General features: G+C 40.2%; 3 protein-coding genes and 2 pseudogenes across 6 annotated transcripts; 3 read left to right on the top strand and 2 right to left on the bottom strand.

Moving 5' to 3' along the window:
• The first annotated feature begins 759 nt into the window (after nucleotides 1–759).
• LOC106454374 lies at nucleotides 760–4,027 on the top strand (annotated as a pseudogene).
• A 5,558-nt stretch (nucleotides 4,028–9,585) lies between these two features.
• LOC106453154 (ATP-citrate synthase alpha chain protein 3) lies at nucleotides 9,586–12,558 on the bottom strand. 2 transcript variants are annotated; one of them, XM_013895409.3, is made up of 13 exons: nucleotides 12,423–12,558; nucleotides 12,155–12,272; nucleotides 11,856–12,032; nucleotides 11,590–11,751; nucleotides 11,428–11,508; nucleotides 11,222–11,273; nucleotides 10,986–11,100; nucleotides 10,833–10,914; nucleotides 10,633–10,728; nucleotides 10,449–10,550; nucleotides 10,246–10,362; nucleotides 10,013–10,129; nucleotides 9,586–9,931 (listed from the first exon to the last, which is right to left on the bottom strand). In XM_013895409.3, the coding sequence occupies exons 2-13, from the start codon at nucleotides 12,251–12,253 to the stop codon at nucleotides 9,857–9,859; spliced, it is 1,275 nt and encodes a 424-aa protein (XP_013750863.1). In that variant the 5' UTR covers nucleotides 12,254–12,272; nucleotides 12,423–12,558; the 3' UTR covers nucleotides 9,586–9,856. The 2 variants fall into 2 exon arrangements, with proteins under 2 accessions (XP_013750863.1, XP_013750862.1); XM_013895408.3 differs by having other exon boundaries at nucleotides 12,351–12,503.
• A 42-nt stretch (nucleotides 12,559–12,600) lies between these two features.
• Nucleotides 12,601–15,782, top strand: LOC106454375 (inactive glucose-6-phosphate 1-dehydrogenase 4, chloroplastic). 3 transcript variants are annotated; one of them, XM_048766299.1, is made up of 12 exons: nucleotides 12,601–12,828; nucleotides 13,069–13,156; nucleotides 13,236–13,456; nucleotides 13,547–13,641; nucleotides 13,718–13,832; nucleotides 13,913–14,118; nucleotides 14,197–14,305; nucleotides 14,399–14,433; nucleotides 14,531–14,651; nucleotides 14,751–14,953; nucleotides 15,044–15,244; nucleotides 15,340–15,782. In XM_048766299.1, exons 1-12 carry the CDS (start codon nucleotides 12,727–12,729, stop codon nucleotides 15,575–15,577), a joined length of 1,734 nt encoding a protein of 577 aa, XP_048622256.1. In that variant the 5' UTR covers nucleotides 12,601–12,726; the 3' UTR covers nucleotides 15,578–15,782. The 3 variants fall into 3 exon arrangements, with proteins under 3 accessions (XP_048622256.1, XP_048622255.1, XP_048622254.1); XM_048766298.1 differs by having other exon boundaries at nucleotides 13,224–13,456; nucleotides 14,757–14,953; XM_048766297.1 differs by having other exon boundaries at nucleotides 13,224–13,456.
• Nucleotides 15,783–15,914: 132 nt separating this feature from the next.
• LOC106453155 (protein NIM1-INTERACTING 3) lies at nucleotides 15,915–16,321 on the top strand. The gene has a single exon (XM_013895410.3). The coding sequence runs from the start codon at nucleotides 15,941–15,943 to the stop codon at nucleotides 16,271–16,273; it is 333 nt and encodes a 110-aa protein (XP_013750864.1). The 5' UTR covers nucleotides 15,915–15,940; the 3' UTR covers nucleotides 16,274–16,321.
• A 57-nt stretch (nucleotides 16,322–16,378) lies between these two features.
• Nucleotides 16,379–19,780, bottom strand: LOC111208805 (annotated as a pseudogene).
• Between the last annotated feature and the right edge of the window lie 33 nt (nucleotides 19,781–19,813).

Here is a 19,813-nt window from a genome sequence, read left to right as displayed (position 1 = left end):
CTTGAGAACTTGCTCCACAATATCTTCTTTCTTCTTCTTCTTTTCTTCATAAGCTTGTAGTGATCCAAGAAGTTGCTCCATTGTCATAGTCTCCAAGTCTTTTGTCTCTTCAATAATGGTGACGATATGCTCGAATTTTGAATCCAATGATCTAAGAACTTTCTCCATGATTCTCACCTCATCTAACTTCTCACCATTTCTTTTTAGGTTATTAGTAACCGTCAATACTCTTGAGAAGTAATCTGAGATGAGTTCTCCTTCCTTCATTTGTAATGCTTCAAATTCTCCTCTTAGAGTTTGAAGACGTACCTTCTTAACTTGTTCCGCTCCCTTGTAAGATGTCCGAAGCTTCTCCCATGCTTCTTTGGATGTCTTTGCTCCAGCAACCTTCTCAAATGTATCTTCATCTAATCCTTGATGGATTAGACAGAGAGCCTTCTTGTCTCTCTTCCTTGAATCTCTCAAACCATCCTTTTGTGTTTGAGATAAACCACCATCATTCTCCGGTTCAACGAAGCCTTTCTCGACTATCTCCCACACATCATGTGCTCCTAAGATAGCCATCATCCTAAGACTCCAATTGTCATAGTTGCTCTTAGTGAGCAATGGAACTTGGAAGGGAACACCATTATTTGCCATCTTCAAAAGGAACTTGTGGCTCTGATACCACTTTGTTGGAATGAAAAGTTTTATAAAGATGGAGAAAGTGTTTAAAGTGTTTGAAGAGAAAGAAATTTTGTGAAGAAGAAAGATTTTATAACTTAGAAGAAGATTTTTATTACTTGTTACAAGCTTTGTTTATTTCTTGGTGATACAAAATGAAAAGGGAGTGGAGGTATTTATAGCCTCCAAAATACAAAATATTTTACATATTTTAATCATAAATCTAGAGAATTCTACTATAATATCTAAGATTTTTTTATTATAATTATCTAGATAATTCTATGAGAATATCTAGATTTTTATTCTAAGGAGGTGGAGGATGATTCTAGATATTGGACTAAGTTTGGACTAAAATGATTAGTAAATTATTAGCCCAAAATGTGATCCAAATCAAGTTTAACTTTCAACGAGTATAAAGCCACTAACAATAATAATATTAAGGTCAACTTTAATCTTCGATGCAAGTATATACAGCCTGAAACAGTAAACAGTAACCCAAAAACGGTAGACAAAGTCATGAATTTGTTAGCGTCTTTAATTGATTGACAAGAACAAGTTTATATTATATGAATAAGACAAGCCTGCTTGCTACTTTGATTTTAGTTTCTGCAAGTTTTTGTTTTTGTTTTTGCACCGTTCTTGAGTTTAAACGAGTGCTTGGTGTTCTTCTTCTTCTTCTTTCTATTCTTATATCCTCTTGCTTTTTCTTTTCTACTAGACCACGATGGGGGACGTTTCAAGCGTAATCTCAAGCGGCTTTCGAGCTTCAAAAGATTGGTTTTTTGAAAACACCAAGTATATACTCGAACTGGAAGATTATCTTGAGGATTTGCAAACGGTTGCGCCACGCCTCGAAGCAGTGAAGATTGACTTGCAGAATCAACTCGAGATGGCAGAACGAAAAGGTTTGCGAGGGTTCCACGAATTTAAGGTATGGATTTCAGAAATCGGAGCCATTCAACCAAAGATCACTAAACTGCTTGAAGATAGGACTGCAGAAATCCAAAGATTGTCTATGTACGGGTACTGCTCCAGCAACTTCTTTTTAACATATCGTTATGGTAAAGATGTTTCAGAAACGTTGGAGAAAGTACAAAGAACCTTGTCTTCAAAACCTTCTGGCGAGGTGGTGGCTAGGATGGGTCCTCCACCTGGTATAGAGGAGAGAGCCACTCAACGCACAGTCAGTTTGGAGAACATGCTCGAAGCTACATGGAGCCGTCTCATGGAGAATGAAGTTGGAATCATGGGTCTTTACGGGATGGGTGGAATAGGGAAAACCACCCTTCTCAAACAAATCAACCAGAAGTTACTTGAGAAGAAAGATGAGTTTGGGGTCGTGATATTTGTAGTGGTGTCTCAAAATCTACAAGTTGAAAAGATCCAAAATGAGATCGGTGAAATACTAGGCATTTGGGATAAAAAAAAACTCAAAACCAGAAAACTTCTCGTATAAAAAATGTTCTTGCAAGGATAAGATTCGTTATGTTATATATTAGATGACATATGGAGGAAAGTGGATTTAAAAGAGATTGGTATTCCATTTCCCTCACCAAAAAATGGAAGCAAGGTTGTCTTTACCACTCGCTCGAAAGAAGTTTGTGGGCGAATGGGGACTGATGACGACCTGGAAGTCGAGAAACTAGACCAGAAGAATGCTTGGGAACTATTCCAACAGAAAGTGAGAGGTACGATACTAGCAAGTGATCCAAAGATTCTCGATCTAGCAAAACAAATATGTGAGAGATGTCAAGGCTTACCCCTAGCACTCAACGTTATCGGGGAAACAATGGCATGCAAAACGTCAGTACACGAGTGGCAGTATGCTATTGATGTTCTAAATACAAATGCGGCCAACTATCCAGAAGTTAAAGACGAGATTCTTACAATTCTCAAGATTAGCTATGATGATCTTAAGGACGAGACAGTACAGCAATGTTTCCAGTACTGTGCTTTATTTTCAGTAGATGATAAAATTTATAAAGACATGTTGGTCGAGTACTGGATATCCGAAGGGATTATAAATGGAGGTGGAGATAGAGAAAGAGCTATCCACGAGGGTTATAATATAATCGGTATCCTCGTTTAGGGCATGTCTATTGATGCCTGTTGACATTTCAGGGTTTGTAACAATGCATGATGTGATTCGCCAAATGGCTCTTTGGGTTGCTTCAAATTTGGGGGAAGAGGTAGAGAACTTCATCGTCAAGACAGGTTCTGGACTCCTTCAGATGCCTAGGGTCAAGGACTGGAATGCGGTGAGAAGGATGTCACTAGTAGGAAATAAAATTCAGAACATCTCCGTATCCCCGTAGTGTCCTAACCTTACCACATTGTTGTTCATAAGGAACAATCTGGTGAACATCTCAGGTGATTTTTTTCTATCGATGCCTAAGTTAGTGATTTTGGATCTATCTTCCAACATAAATCTAACCAGGTTGCCAGAAGAAGTTACAAGCTTAGTGAGCTTGCCACATCTTGACTTATCAGGAACAAGTCTAGAGAAACTTGCCTGCAGGATTAGGAAAGTTGATTCAGTTGAGATACCTTTCTTTGGAAGGCATACGAACTCCTCAAAGCATCAGTGTGATATCAAGTTTGGTGAACATCGAAATGCTGTTGTTAAATTCTACTACTTATTTAAGTCTGGAGTTGATAGAGGATATCAAGTTAATGAAGAATTTGATAGGCTTGGGGGTAAGTATCAATGATGCGGTTGTTTTGAATTGTAGCAAAATACGTTCCGTTTGCAACGGATATATCTAGCCTTCGCTCTATCATGATACAAGGAGGTACCATCTCTAATATAATGGATCATTCGAGATATGGATGCAGAAGTACAAGTGCTATATGCTTCCAAAACCTCTTCTTTGTCAAAATATCTGGCGTCAGTGGTATGCAGGATTTGTCGTGGTTAGTTTTTGCTCCGAATCTTGCGGTTGTGTTCGTAGAGGGGCCATCATCGGAATTGCAAGAAATTGTAAGCAGAGAAAAGGTCTCTGGTATACAAAAGGAGGGGATCGAGTATTGTACCCTTTCGAAAACTACATACGATTCGCTTAGTCTCTTTGTGGGAACTGAAGAGTATCTACTGGGAACGATTGGAATTGCCAAGTCTAAAGAGAATGTTTATAAAAAAATGTCCAAAGCTGAAAAAGCTTCCATATAGCAAGGAGAGGGCATACAACATTGACCTACATGCAGACAATGAAGAAATATTTCAGTGGGAAGAGCTACTGAAGACTAACTAGGTGGATCCATCCGTAATCAGGTAAAAACAAAAAGCATATAACATGTTTTTCAGTGTTTATCTTACATCAACCCTCACTTCACATCATGCTTTGATATTCTCAGGTCACCTTTGTAAAAATGAAGCAATAAGAAACAAGATGGTGGGTTAAGGTCTCAAGACAATGGAGATACCACTACAAGGGACAAACATGCATGGTTGGTTAAGGTCTCAAGACAATGGAGATGCCACTACAAGCGACAAGCATGCATGGTGGGTTAAGGTCTCAAAACAATGGATTATTAGTTTATCATATCTCATCTACCATTTACCATATTTGTAACCACTATATATATGAGATGTTCTCATAAGCAAATTAATCAAGTGAATAAGATTATCCTTCTTTACTCTCTCTCTCTTTCTCTCTCTCTTGTTCTTCACTATGTTCTTTAATTTCTAACATGGTATCAGAGCATCAAAGCTCTTGAACACCAAACTGCTTCCGCAAATCTATTCTATTCACCTTACTCTTTCACTTGTTTGGTTTACTTTCTTCAGAATCTCTTTCATTTTCTTTTACCCAGTAGCAAGCAAAGATGGAGCAACACCAGCTAGTGAGGATTCCAGTCACCCTGAAGGGTCCTAACTACATTACTTGGTCGAGATTGACCAGGACAGCTCTTGGAGGAAGAGGTCTATGGGAACACATCACCACAAGTGAGGCCCCAAGACAAATCACCCAAGGAGAAGATGGCAAGGAGGTTGTATTGGTAGATGAAGGCAAATGGGGTCAGGAGGATCTCATGGTGCTGTCTATCTTGCAAGGCTCACTTGATACTCCTATCATGGAGTCTTACTCACACTGTGAGACTGCAAAGAAGCTATGGGATACCTTATACAAGGTATATGGCAACACTTCAAACCTCACCAGAATATTTGAGGTTAAGAGGGCAATCAACAACTTGCACCAAGAGGAGATGGACTTCACCAAACACCTTGGAAAGTACAGCCAGTTGTGGTCTGAACTTGAGATGTTGAGACCAAGTACCACTGATCCTAGTATACTAGAAGAGAGGCGTGAGCAAGACAAGGTCTTTGGATTGCTTCTCACACTCAACCCAAGCTTCAATGATGTACTTAAACACATATTGAGAGCTAAAGAGCTTCCAAGCTATGATGATGTGTGTGCTCAACTTTGGAAGGAGCTAGGCTCAGATGGTCTCTTTGGTGGAAAAGAGGAGCTGTCTATGGCAAACAAAGCTGAGAAGATGGAGAGTGCTTCAGGCAACAAAGCACACTTCAAATCAAGAAGAGGAGGAGACAAGTCTGTGACTTGTGAGCACTGCAAGAATCTAGGCCACTCCAAAACCAATTGTTGGATCCTCCATCCTCACCTCAGACCTGCTTCAACCAACAGATACAACCAGGCCAAAGCACATGAAGCAAGAGCTCATGAAACCACAATATCAGGCTCCATGCACATAGGAGAAGATGGAAGAGCTATGATCTCAACCACCCACACTGGTGGATCCACATCCCATGCCATGTCTCAGCCATCCCCTGATGATGCCTTCATCCGCAAGTCAGACATTGAAGCGCTTATCAAGGCTATCAATGCAAACTCTGGTAACATCAGTGTCAATGCTTTAAATTCTATTCACAGTGCTTCACATACTACTAGACCTTTGATCATTGATTCTGGAGCTTCTCATCATATGATTAGGGATGCTAGACTGATTAGTGATGTTAAACCTGCTCTAGGGAGTGTAGTGATTGCTAATGGTGATAGAATTCCAATTGAAGGAGTAGGAAACTTGAAACTGTTTGATAAGGAGTCTCAAGCTTTTTATATGCCTACTTTCACATCCAACTTATTATCTGTCAAGAGAGCAACCAATGATTTAAATTGTAATGTTATTTTCAGTCCTAATGATGTGTGCTTTCAGGATATTAAGACCAGGAAGATGCTGGGAAAGGGTGTGAGCAAGGGAGAGCTTTACTTGCTTGAAAACACCAAGCTTTCAGATTTATCTTGTGCTTTCAATTCTGCTTCTGTGTTAGCTAGTGATGTTTTATGGCATGCTAGATTAGGTCATCCTCATTCTCGTGCATTAGGATTGATGTTACCTAATCTATCTTTAAAGAATGGAAGTTGTGAGGCTTGTATTCTTGGTAAACATCAGAGATCTGTTTTCCTTAATTCTAAGACTATTTATGAAAATTGCTTTGATCTTGTGCACTCTGATGTTTGGACAGCACCTTGTGTGTCTAGGGAGAACCATAAATATTTTGTTACATTCATAGATGAAAAATCAAAATATACATGGATCACCTTGATTCAAACTAAAGATAGAGTTTTAGAAGCTTTTATTAACTTCCAAAACTATGTATCTAACCATTTCAATTCCAAGATCAAAATTTTTAGGTCTGATAATGGCGGGGAATACACAAGCACTGCTTTCAAACATCACTTAGCAAAACATGGCATAATCCATCAAACAAGTTGCCCATACACACCACAACAGAATGGAGTTGCTGAAAGGAAGAATCGCCACCTTATGGAGGTTGCAAGGAGCATGATGTTCCATACCAATGTTCCAAAGAGGTTCTGGGGAGATGCTGTGGTCTCAGCATGTTATTTGATCAACAGGATCCCCACCAAAGTCCTCCAAGATATCTCTCCTTTTCAGGTATTAAACAAAATAAAACCTCAAATTGATCACTTGCGTGTTTTTGGGTGTGTGTGCTATGTCTTGATACCAGGGGAACAGAGAAACAAGCTTGAAGCCAAGAGTGCCAAAGGCATGTTCATAGGATATACTCATGCGCAGAAGGGGTACAAGTGCTACATACCTGAATCAAGAAGAGTTATGGTCTCAAGGGATGTTAAGTTTGTGGAATCAAAGGGATACTATGATGAGAAGAATTGGGACAGTCTTCAGGATCTCCCACAAGGATCTTCAGATAGGGCAAACAACTTGAGAATCATTCTGGAAAACCTAGGCATCAGCCAGCCTCAAACAAGTGGCATACCGAGCACTTCACCTATACCTCCAGTTGTGGATGAAGCTGCATCAGTTGAAGAAGCAGTCCATCCTGATCATGAGGGGGGAAATCAACCTAATTTGCAAATCCATGAAGAAGCTATCATCCATCAGGAAGCTATCCATGAAGAAGCTATCCATGACGAAGCCATCCACGAGAAAGCTATCCAAGAAGAAGTTGTTAATGATCAAGATGGAATGCAACAAGAAGTTCAACCATTAAGGAGGAGTACAAGGGTGAAGAAACCATCTCAGTGGATGGACACCAAAGTATACTTCAACAACAATGCAGTAGCTCATCCTATCCAAGCAACATGTTCTTTTGCGAGACTATCTGAAGAGCATGTAGTCTTCATCAGCAACCTGGATCAAGAGTATGTACCAAAGACTTATGAAGAAGCCATGAAGCATGAAGAATGGAGAGATTCAGTTGGGGATGAAGTTGGTGCCATGATCAAGAATGATACTTGGTATGAAACTGAGCTCCCCAAAGGAAAGAAAGCTGTTACAAGCCGTCTACTCTTCACCATCAAGTACCTTGCCAATGGGAAACCAGAAAGAAAGAAAACAAGGCTAGTTGCAAGAGGATACACCCAAGTCTATGGAGAAGACTATCTCGATACATTTGCACCAGTAGCTAAACTCCACACCATAAGGATTCTACTCTCATTGGCAGTGAACTTGGAATGGGATTTATGGCAGATGGATGTCAAGAATGCTTTTCTTCAAGGAGAGCTGGAGGATGAGGTTTACATGAGGCCACCTCCGGGTATGGAAGACATGGTCAAGCCAGGGAATGTCCTAAGGTTGAAGAAAGCAATCTATGGATTAAAACAGTCACCAAGGGCTTGGTACCACAAACTGAGTACAACTCTCAATGGAAGAGGGTTTGTAAAATCAGAAGCTGATCATACACTCTTCACACTCACAAGCAAGCAAGGAATTGTGGTGATTCTTATTTATGTAGATGATATTATCATCACAGGAAGTGACAAGGAAGGTATTATCTCAACCAAAGTATTTCTTAAGTCTACTTTTGATATTAAAGATTTGGGTGAGCTAAAGTACTTTCTAGGGATAGAAATATGCCGCTCTAAAGAGGGGCTTTTCTTATCTCAAAGGAAGTACACACTTGATCTTTTGAATGAGGCAGGAAAGCTTGGAGCGAGAGTAGCCAAGACTCCACTAGAAGATGGGTATAAGGTGTTGCGTGAGGGGGAGATTGAAGATAAGCCTTATGCTGACGTTAAACACTATAGAAGAATGGTAGGAAAGCTGATATACCTCACCATCACCAGGCCTGATGTATGCTTTGCAGTTAACCAAGTAAGCCAGAATATGCAAGCTCCCAAGATACACCATTGGAACATGGTTGAAAGGATCCTAAGATACCTAAGAGAGGCGCCAGGGCAAGGAGTGTGGATGGGATGCAACAAAAATACAGAGATAGTTGGGTATTGTGATGCTGATTGGGCAGGAGACAGAGTGGATAGGAGATCCACTACCGGTTATTGTACATTCATTGGAGGCAATCTTGTCACTTGGAAGAGCAAGAAACAGAAGATAGTGTCATGCTCAAGTGCTGAAGCTGAATATAGGGCAATGAGGAAGCTCACTAGTGAGTTGATTTGGATCAGAAACCTACTTCAAGACTTTGGTATAGAGACATCAACTCCAATCACCATGCATTGTGATAATCAAGCGGCAATACACATAGCCTCCAACAATGTGTTCCATGAGAGGACTAAACACATTGAGGTGGATTGTCATAAAGTTAGGCAAGCAGTGGAACAAAGGATCATCTTACCCTGCTATACAAGAAGTGAGGATCAACTAGCTGATATCTTCACCAAGGCTGCAAGCACCAAGGTTTGCGAGTTCATACATTCCAAGTTAGGACTCGTAGATTTTTCATCACACTGATCCTCTTAGTCATGAAGTGTTCTACTCTTTTTCCTTGGCTTGGTTTTTATCCCATGAGGTTTTTCCAAGCTAAAGGTTTTAATGAGGGAATGCTTCATGGTTTCCAAGCTTGACCAGTTCCTATGATCAAGCTTGAGGGGGAGTGTAAAAATGAAGCAATAAGAAACAAGATGGTGGGTTAAGGTCTCAAGACAATGGAGATACCACTACAAGGGACAAACATGCATGGTTGGTTAAGGTCTCAAGACAATGGAGATGCCACTACAAGGGACAAGCATGCATAGTGGGTTAAGGTCTCAAAACAATGGATTATTAGTTTATCATATCTCATCTACCATTTACCATACTTGTAACCACTATATATATGAGATGTTCTCATAAGCAAATTAATCAAGTGAATAAGATTATCCTTCTTTACTCTCTCTCTCTTTCTTTCTCTCTTGTTCTTCACTATGTTCTTTAATTTCTAACATCAAATAGACATGCAACTCCACAGTTCACCGCTTCCAAGACAATCCATTTCTTGAGTTGAAACTGTTTGTCTTTTGCTCCTGTAATTGTATGCGCCTTGGGTGTTTTTCAATTTTTTACTTTACTTTCTTATAGACGCAAATGTGAGTGATACCTCAAGATACTTTGTACCAAAAATAAATAAACTTGTTGTGTGATGTTGTATGATTTTGCGTGGTGATAAATTTGTTATAAAGATATTTGTACACTTTGGTATAAAAAATCAAAATAGTGATATCTTATTTGTACACTTAAAACAAGGATTTTGACCGTTATGATTACTTACACTTTTTGCAACACAACACACAATGATTTGGTTTTCAATATTACACTCACACAAGCAAAAGATTCAAAGAGCTTTTCATTTTCAAATGTAGAAAGAGAGATGAAGAACAGGGTTCAACACATACACTCCTCCCAGTCTCCAACTCCACGTTTGTGTTCTGCTGTTTTCAACTGAAGAAGAGATCATAATAGGTTTGGTTGATTATGCATCAGGTAACATGATGCAATCAATGGCTCGCTTGCATATTCCTGTCATCGTTGCTTCTGGTCCATATACCTACAATCACCAATCCTTATGAAGATCAGTATCAACCCAAACCGACAGTAAAGCTAATACTCCATAAGTAGTTTTGGTTACCTCTAGAGGAACACCGAGTTCATCACCCAGAGCACGCATTCTAGCCAGACCAGTCTGGTAATTAGGACCACCTCTTCTTACGTAAATGTGCATTCTTGATGCTTTCAGTCTTGTTTCCTGCTCATGCCCCACACAACAAAGATACAACACAAATAGCCAAACACCGATTCAACTCTCTTAGGCAATCATCTCAACTTCGCCAAAATGCACTAGCAGCTGTTAAAGGAACGTACCTTTTCTCTTAGAGCGCGGATGATACCGCTGAAAGTAGCTGCCACGTCTGTGAAATTGGCAATGCCACCTCCAATGAGAAGAGCTCGTTTGCGCCCATCAGGATCAGCGGTAGCACACTGACAAAGCCAGTAACATTTGGTCCATGAGTCTCTACATTAGTATATAGCTAATGGCAAAAGCTAAGTTCTTTGGCAAGACTCACATCAATGACAACTCTAGCGTATTGTAACACTTCTTCCTCATTAGGTGCTCCACTATACTCTGCGTAGTTCCCAAGCTCTGATGCGTAACCTAAATCTCCAACCTTGTTAAAAGCAGATAAGCATAGTGTGAGAAATTGTTTTGGAGTCCTCATAATAACACTTTCTTTCTTTTACAAATTTCACCGTATCAGCATATATGACGCTAGCACCGCCTCCAGCTACCATTGTCCAAATGCGACCTTTAGGATTCAAAACAGTGAACTTCAAAGAAGCACTTGTCTGCATTAAGTTAAAGTAACACACACACATGTACTATCAGTAACACTACTTTCTTTCATGAGTCATATAAGAAGTGTCTCAACTCTCAAGCCAACGGCTTATACCTTCTCATCTAAACCATGGATAAAGCTCTCCGTTGGACTCAGGACTCGTCCAAATGGCAGAGGAAATTCAATATCTCCCCACCTGAGTTGTTAGATCTTATCAATCTAATGAGCTCCCACAGAAAAAAATTACTGAGAAATGTTTAAACCTACTTGTTGAAATTTTTGAAGGCAGCTGTGTCATCTAACTCTCCCCTCATGTCCAAAGGATATGGCTCTCCATCGACTAGCGTAAAAGGATTCATCTCCAAAAAACTGAAATCCAAATCTTCAAAGAGAACACAAGGAGATAATAAGTTAACGCTCTCAGAGGTCCTGTAACATAACTCATGGTATTTGCACAAATGCTTGAAAATCAAGAAATGACCTCATCTCATGTAAATACATACCTTGGAACACAGCAAACACGCCCATTATGAAGCTGCCTATTTTACCTCTAACCTGAAAGGCATTGAAACATTAGTTAGAGAAAGGCTTAACATAATCCTTTTTAAAGCATACATCTAAGCTTTTTCTAAACCAAACTAAAACTTCAGTTGCATGGTGCCACTGGCACACTCAGAAGCTTCTATAAACGCAGCAAAAAGAAACTTACCTCAAGAGGAAGTGTTGCTATCAAAGGAGCACATACTTCAAGCGTCATTGGCTTTTCCGCAGGAAGAAACACAGTCTTCACCTGTTGATACTCCAGGTGAATTTTTTGCTATAGATTACTTATATAACATTAGAACCAAAAAAAAAAAAAGGAAGTAGTTACTTTGTCCCAGTTCTCTTCAATTTCAATACCGCCACATTCAGAGAAGCTTATAGTGCAGCCAAGCCTATCAGACACTACAGAAAGATAGTATTCTTGATCATGAGGAACAAAGGGCTCCACAATGAATGTAGTGATAGGAGCTTTACATCCACCCATCTCAACCTGCACACACACACAGAAAAAAAAAAAATAGCAAAAACAAACATTAAACAATATAGCAAGATTCAACCACTTTGTTCTATCACTCAGCTTCAGAGATCATTCACCTCAGAACCGAGGCGGGCTTTGACAAACTCTGCAACTTCAGCAAGATCCAGCTTCAGAGCTACCAAACCACTTTTCCCGCGTTTTCCAAACAGCATATCAGGCTTCACAACTAGCTTCGTGGAAGAGAGCCATGCCTCCTGGTTGGTCAACTCAGTGAAATCCGTAGCTTCTGTCACCTGCAAGAGAGAAAAAAACAGTTTCAACTTCAATGTTTCTTCGTTTGGTTACAAACATAGTAATCATCAAAAATCAGATTCGATGAAAACAAAGCTATAGAATATTCGTGAGAGTGACAGACCTGAGCAGAGCGGATTTGGAGGTTGATGTTAGCGAGACGTTTCAAGTGTTCCTTGAGAAGTCTCTTCGAGTCGTACTCTCTGATCTTCTTCCTCGCCATCGAGTTTCAACCTCAAAGCCTAAAGAAAAAGAGAGAAACTCAGAATCTGAACACAGAGACAGTAAGTTTTAAAAGACAACGATCGTCTGAATCATACAAGTGTTTAGCAGAAAAGGTGACAAGTTTAGAGAAGATAAGATCGAAGAAGTTGAGTAACAGGTGATCTCACCAAGAGGCAACAACAAGACAGAGAGAGAGAGAGAGAGAAGTAGACGCCGAGTGGGAACCAGAAGAGACGTTGACGTTTTTAGTGCTAAAAGTCAACCTACCCACCCCCGCCTAAACCATTATTATATTCATTTTCCTCAATAACCAACCGTTTTACTCGAACCAAAAATAACCATTTTGGTTTCCGTAAATAGTGAAACTAATCAGCAGCTGGCAGAAGAACTACAGAAGTTAATCTTGTTCTGTCTTGACTTTACACAGTAACATGTTAAGCTTAGCTTAGTCAGTAGGGATTCAGAGCTACTATGTCTCTCACCAGTTGCTTGCTTCCCTTCTCTCAATCAGCGACGGCTCCTTTGACCTCCACCTGTTCTTGCCATCTCTCCGCCTCTTTTTCTACTTTTCCGGTAAGCACATGTACTCTCCGTACAACCTTCAGCTTTCTTTGCATGTTTGCGATCTATGAGATGATCAGTAGATAAGTAGTTCACTTGGTTTAAGCTAAGTTTTTTGTGACATCTCACCAGAGATACTGAGATCTTTGCGTCTGAATCTAAGCTTAGTGTTATAAATTTGGGGACTTGATACGAACATGAACTTGATCTTTGCTCCAGTTATTGAAATTCGAATCCTTTTTATCTGAGTAGGTTTCATCAAGAAACTACTATAGTTACTTGAGAAATGAAAGCCTTGTGCTAAACGGAGGAGGCTCGAATCTTTGGAGGAGATTCTACGGTTACTTACATCTCCTGTCTTTATTTCATCCTTCTTTAGCATTTCCTGAGGTCAAAACGTGATGCAGGTTCTGCTGCAGATTTACGATCAGAGGAGACTATTCTAGAAACTGATTTGGTTACTGGTTCTCACAAAGCTGGAGATTCACCATATGTGTCAAAACAGTTCTTGGACGGTCTCTCAGATGTGCCAAGAGGAGCCTCACTTTGCATAGCTGTTGTAGGAGCTACTGGTGAGCTAGCAAGAGGGAAGATTTTCCCTGCTTTGTTTGCCTTGTACTATAGTGGCTACCTTCCTGAGGTATACTCTCTATGCTCTCATGAACAAAATGATCATTATAGTTTCTTTATTTTTTTTAGTTGTCTTGTTGATTGGTCTTTATTGTCACAGGATGTTGGTATATTTGGGTATTCAAGAAAGAATCTTACAGATGAAGACCTCAGATCCATCATCGCTTCAACTTTGACTTGCCGCGTTGATCATCAGTATATATATTGCTTGTTCTTAACATAAATTTTATTCATTGACTTGTTTGCTAAAAGAATGATGTTACATGTTCAGGGAAAACTGTGGGGACAAGATGGATGCGTTTCTTAGTAGAACATACTATATCAACGGAGGTTATGATAACAGGGATGGGATGTCTCGACTTGACAAGAGAATGAAACAGATTGAGGTTTGTCTTTGTGTGTTTTCAAACATTTGGACAGACAAGCAAAACACAGTTTAAAAATTCATTACCAGCTTCATTTTTAGGGAGTATCGAAAGCGAATAGGATATTTTACCTCTCGGTACCTCAAGAAGCTCTTGTGGATGTGGCGTGCAATATTGGAGATAAAGCTCAGGCACCACAAGGCTGGACTCGTATAATAGTTGAGAAACCTTTTGGTTTTAACTCGTACTCGTCTCATCAGTTGACGAAGTCACTTCTCTCTAAGTTTGAAGAGAGGCAGATCTACAGGTCCTTCTTCCAAATCTAAAATTCTTTCTGAATGCACAGTTCATCTTTATTTACAGTTTCTTTATATTCCCAATTCAGGATAGATCACATGTTAGGAAGAAATCTCATTGAAAATCTGACTGTGCTGAGGTTTTCAAATCTGGTTTTTGAACCATTATGGAACAGAACATATATACGCAATGTGCAGGTAGTATCACTGTTTTATTTTGTGTGTAGTGTCTAAAAGATTCTCTCTTTCACATTCTGAGTTGTTCACTCTGTCTACAAATGATACTTTCAGGTTATTGTATCAGAATCAGTTGCGCAAACAGCAAAGTAAGGCATAGTAGTTCCATTTCTAGCATATCTTTGCATGCATGCGTAGACAATGAAATGGCCTCAGTTATGTTAATTTCTACTGCTTTTTTAAAAGGTATTCTGATGGATATGGCATAATACGAGACATATTTCATAGCCACATACTTCAGACAATTGCATTACTTACCATGGAGCCTCCAATAAGTCTTGATGGTGAAGATATCCGCAATGAGAAGGTTAACCTTCATAAACAAAGAACAGTATAGTCTTGTGATATATAGATAAGTAGTAGTGTATTCTGTTTCTGTCAAATGACCTGGTGGCAACAAACCTAGGTGAAGGTTTTGAGATCGACTCGCAGATTAGATCCTGCTGATGCCATCCTTGGGCAGTATAAATCCAGATCTGGAGACAAAAATGAAGCTATCTTGAACAGTGTAGGTCCTACTTACTGTGCTGCAGCCTTGTATATCGATAATGCCCGTTGGGATGGTGTACCGTTCCTAGTAAGAGTTGGCACTGGCCTCATTAAACACAGGTAAGAGTTAATAACTCCTACTCATGGTAACATATTGGTATTGTATCAGTTGACATAGCAAATGATTTGGTGTGCTTTAATGTTTAAAAGAGTGGAGATCCATGTGCAATTCCGACATGTTCCGGGAAACATATACCGAGACAACATTGGAGTCAACATAGATTTGGGGACTAATGAGCTTATCCTCCGTGACGAGCCTGATGAAGCCATCCTGGTGAAAATCAACAATAAGGTTCCTGGTTTAGGTCTTCAGCTAGACGCTTCTGAACTTAACCTGCTCTATAAAGACAGGCATGTTTTGGTTTTTCTCAACTTTGCTCCTACACGTTTTGAATTAGTACGTTCTTATGGTTTATTTGCATTGTTGTTGGGTTCAAAAACTGTAGGTATAGCACAGAAGTACCAGATTCATATGAGCACTTAATTCATGATGTGATTGATGGAGACAACCATCTGTTTATGAGAAGCGATGAGGTTGCAGCCGCATGGAACATTCTGAGTCCGGTCCTGGACGAGATAGACAAGCACCACACAGCTCCGGAGTTGTATGAGTTTGGTGGACGAGGACCTGTTGGAGCATACTATCTCTGGGCCAAACACGGCGTCCCATGGGCAGATGAATGAAGGGGAAAACATAGATGCAGCAACTAACAAAGCTTTACAATCTGTGAAATACTTTTATTGTGAAGTGGTTAGTCTAGCTTGAAGCTACTGTAACACATGTATGACATGTTGCTATATGAATGTCTATCATGGTGGGCTCTCCATGATTGTGTTGAAAATTCTCTAAAGCCACCCAAAGAGGAAAGTATGGAAGACTTCTAGATAAGGTTGTGTTGTTAGTCCTCTCACTAGAGGCAGGTATTATATCTCCACCAAACCCTGCAAAAAATTCTTCCTCCTCAACCATGTTGCTGCACTGTAGTGAAACCAAATAAGAGAGGAGAGAGAGAGAGTAGGATACAAAATTGTTTGGTGAGTGGTAGAATGGATGAGAGAGATAGAAAGAAGATGAAAATGGAGAAGCAAGAAGAGGAGAAGATGGAGAAGTTGTACACATTGCTTAAAAATGCGAGGGAGATGCGGAAGCACGTCATCAGCTCCATGGAGAAGAAGAGGCAAGAAGAAGAAAGAGCGAGGGTTCACAGATTCCCTTCGTTTCAGCCAGAGGATTTCATTTTCAATAATGAAGCAGAGGCCAACAACAATGAGAACGCAGCAGGTAATGCAAGCTCTTCAACTTCCAACAAGTACGGCTCTAAGGAAGAGAAAGAGGAAGCTGAGACTAACGTTTGTTTAGACTTGAATCTTTCTCTGTAGTAGACGAGACACTAAATTGCTAGTAACAATAAGAAATGTGCCTTTGGATTCTAATTTTGCTTGAATGGGAGATGACACGAATATGCAAACGAGCTATTAACTGCATCATGTTGCCTGATGCATAATCAACCAAACCTTTGATCTCTTCTTCAGTTAAGAGAAAAACAGAACATGAACATGGAGCTGGAGACTAGGAGTGTCTATGTGATTGTGTGTGTGTTGATTAATGTTCATCTCGCTTTGTGCATATGAAAGTGGAAAGCTCTTTGAAACTTTTGCTTGTGTGGGTGTACAAATAAGAATTTTTATACCAGAGTGTACAAATAATTTTATACCAAACTTAGACGCAACATCATACACCTCACATAACAAGTTTATTTATTTTTGGTATAAAGTATTTTGAAGTATCACTCACACTCGGTGCATACAAGTTTCTTCAGACCGAATTCAAAACAATCATAACATATTAACATGAGACAAGAAAATACGATACAATTACAGGAGCCGAAGACAAACCATTGCAACTCAAGAAGTGGGTTGATCTCAGAATCTGTGAGCTGTGGAGTTGCATGTCTATTTAAGAGCGACCTGAGAATATCAAAGCATACGTGAAGTGAGGGTTGATGTAACATAAACACTGAAAAACATGTTATATGCTTTTTTGATTTTTACCTGATTACGGATGGATCCACCTAGTCTTCAGTAGCTTCATCTTCCCACTCAAGTCTTTCAAACCATTCTTCATTGTGTGCATGTAGGTCAAAGTAGTATGCTCTCTCCTTGCTAAATGGAAGCTTTTTCAGCTTTGGACATTCTGATATTAACACTTTCTTTAGACATGGCAATTCCAACCTTTCCCAGTAGATACTCTTCAGTCCCTTCAAAGAGAGTAAGTAAATCTCACGTAGTTTCCGAAAGGGTATAATACTCGATCGACCCCTCGTTTAGTATACCAGAGACCTTTTCTCTGCTTACAATTTCTTGCAAGTCCCGTGATGGCCCCATTAGGAATAGAAATGTAAGATTCGGAGCAAACAACAACCACGACAAATCCTGTATACCACTGACCTCCAAAAAATTGACAAAGATGAGGTTCTGGAAGCAAATGGTACTTGTACTTGTGCATCCATATCTCGTATGCTCCATTATATCAGAGATGATACATTCTTCTATCATGATAGAGCGAAGGTTAGCAGTAGCCGTTTCAAACTGCAACAGACCGTCTATTGCTTCAATTCCCTCAAGAAATATATGTTGGATACAACTAGCCAATTTGGGGATACTCAAAAGACGTTTCAAAACAACCACATCATTGATACTTACCCCTAAGCCTTTCAAATTCTTCAGTAACTTCATATCCTCTATCAACTCCAGACTTAAAAAAGTAGTACCACGTAACAATAGCATTTCGATATCTACCAAACTTGATATCACACTGATGCTTTTAAGAGTTCGTATGCCTTCCAAAGAAAGGTATCTCAACTGAATCAACTTTCCTAATCCTGCAGGCAAGTTCTCTAGACTTGTTTCTGATAAGTCAAGATGTCGCAAGCTCACTAAGCTTGAAACTTCTTCTGGCAAGTTGGTTAGCTCTCTGTTGGCAGATAGATCCAAAATCAGGCATCTGTTGCAGTCTAGCACCTGTCTTGACGATAGCTTTCTCTTCCTCTTCCCCAAAATTAGACGCAACGCAAAGAGCCATTTGGCGAAGCACAAGCACATCATGCATTGTTACATACTCTAAAGTTTCAACAGGCATCAATAGACATGCACTAAGGAGGATACCAATTATACTATTACCATGGTTGATAGCTCTTTCTCTATCTCCATTTATGATCCCCTCGTATATCCAGTACTCGACCAACATGTTTTTATCCATTACATCATCTTCTGGAAATAAAGCACAGTACTGGAAACATTGCTTTGCTCTTTCGTCCTTAAGATCATCATAGCTAAGCTTGATAATTTTAAGAATCTCGTCTTTAACTTCTGGATAGTTGGCCGCATTTGTATTTAAATCATCAATCGCACACTGCCACTCGCGTACTGACGTTTTTGCATGCCATTGTTTCCCCAATAACCTTGAGTGCTAGGGGTAAGCCTTTACATTTCTCACATATTTGTTTTGCTAGCTCAAGGATCTTTGGATCACTGTCTACTGTAGTACCTCTCACTTTCAGTAGGAATAGTTCCCAAGTTTTCTCCGGGTCTAGATGCTCGACTTCCAAGTCATCAGGTCCCATACGCCCACATACGTATTTCTAGCGAGTGGTAATTAAAGACAACCTTGCTTCCATTTTCTGGTGAGGGTAATGGAATCCCAATCTCTTCTTCTAAATCCACTTTCCTCCATATGTCTTCCAATAACATAACAAATCTTTTCCTTGTAAGAACAGCTTTTATACAAGTAGCTTTCTCGTTTTGAGTTTTTTTCTCCCACGCCATGTCACAGAGGCCTAGTCTTTCACCAATCTAATTTTGGATCTTTCCAGCCTGTAGATTTTGAGACACCACTACAAATATGGCGACCCCAAACTCATCTTTTTTCTCAAGTAACTTCTGATTGATTTGTTTGAGAAGTGTGGTTTTCCCTATTCCTCCCATACCATAAAGACCCAAGATTTCAACTTCTTTCTTCATGAGACGGCTCCATGTAGCTTCAAGCATCTTCTCTAAACCGACTGTGCATTGAGTGGTTGTTGGAGATTGGCTTAGCACAGACCCATTAAGAGCTAAACCTAAAATCAGGTCTGGCCCATTAAGCAATAATTGGTGATTTCGCTAGAAGACAAAATGTACGTCACTATAAATAGAAGACGTCAGACTCATTGAAAGGAGGTTCAGAAAAGTACAGAAAGTACAGAAAAGGAGAGCATCGCCTCTTCATCACAGACAAAGTTTCGGACGACCTCGACCACTAGACGAGCTCGGCCCAGGCGACCTCAGACCATAAAATAGAAAGATACTTGTTTAGACAAACTGTTTAGACGAACATCTTTAGTTCTTGTAATTGACCGAGCTTGTTTATTCTTGACTATTAATACTAAAATCTCCACCCCTTTACATCATTTATAAATATTACATCACCGACCGGATATGGAAACAACAATTGGCGCCCACCGTGGGGCAGGGGATTCTTCTTCACCTCAAGACAGCTCGTCAGTCACAGAACCCACAGCGCAACCAGACGCCCTGATTTTTGCAACCACCGACCATCCTGGAATGACGAGTACACAATTAGCTGCTATGACAATCTCGGACCACCTAGCCAACACCTCGACGCCAGTGGTGACGACCTCGGACGAACCATCCATGGTGGCAACCTCGGACCATCCAGCCAACACCTCGACGATAGTGGCGACGACCTCATCCCCGCCATCAATGGTGACGACCTCGGCCCTACCAGCAACAGTTACGACCTCGCGTCATCCAGCCGACACCACGTCTCTCATACCGACGACCTCAGTACCTAACACAAGAACGACGTACTCCACTCAGCCGGACATCTCCCTGATCTTTTAGACCCTTCTCGGTAGGATC

Source organism: Brassica napus, chromosome C8 (assembly GCF_020379485.1).
Source record: "Brassica napus cultivar Da-Ae chromosome C8, Da-Ae, whole genome shotgun sequence".
Lineage (NCBI taxonomy): Eukaryota > Viridiplantae > Streptophyta > Magnoliopsida > Brassicales > Brassicaceae > Brassica > Brassica napus.
The sequence above is the reverse complement of the archived record's forward strand: the minus strand, read 5'-3'. Positions and strand labels throughout refer to the sequence as shown.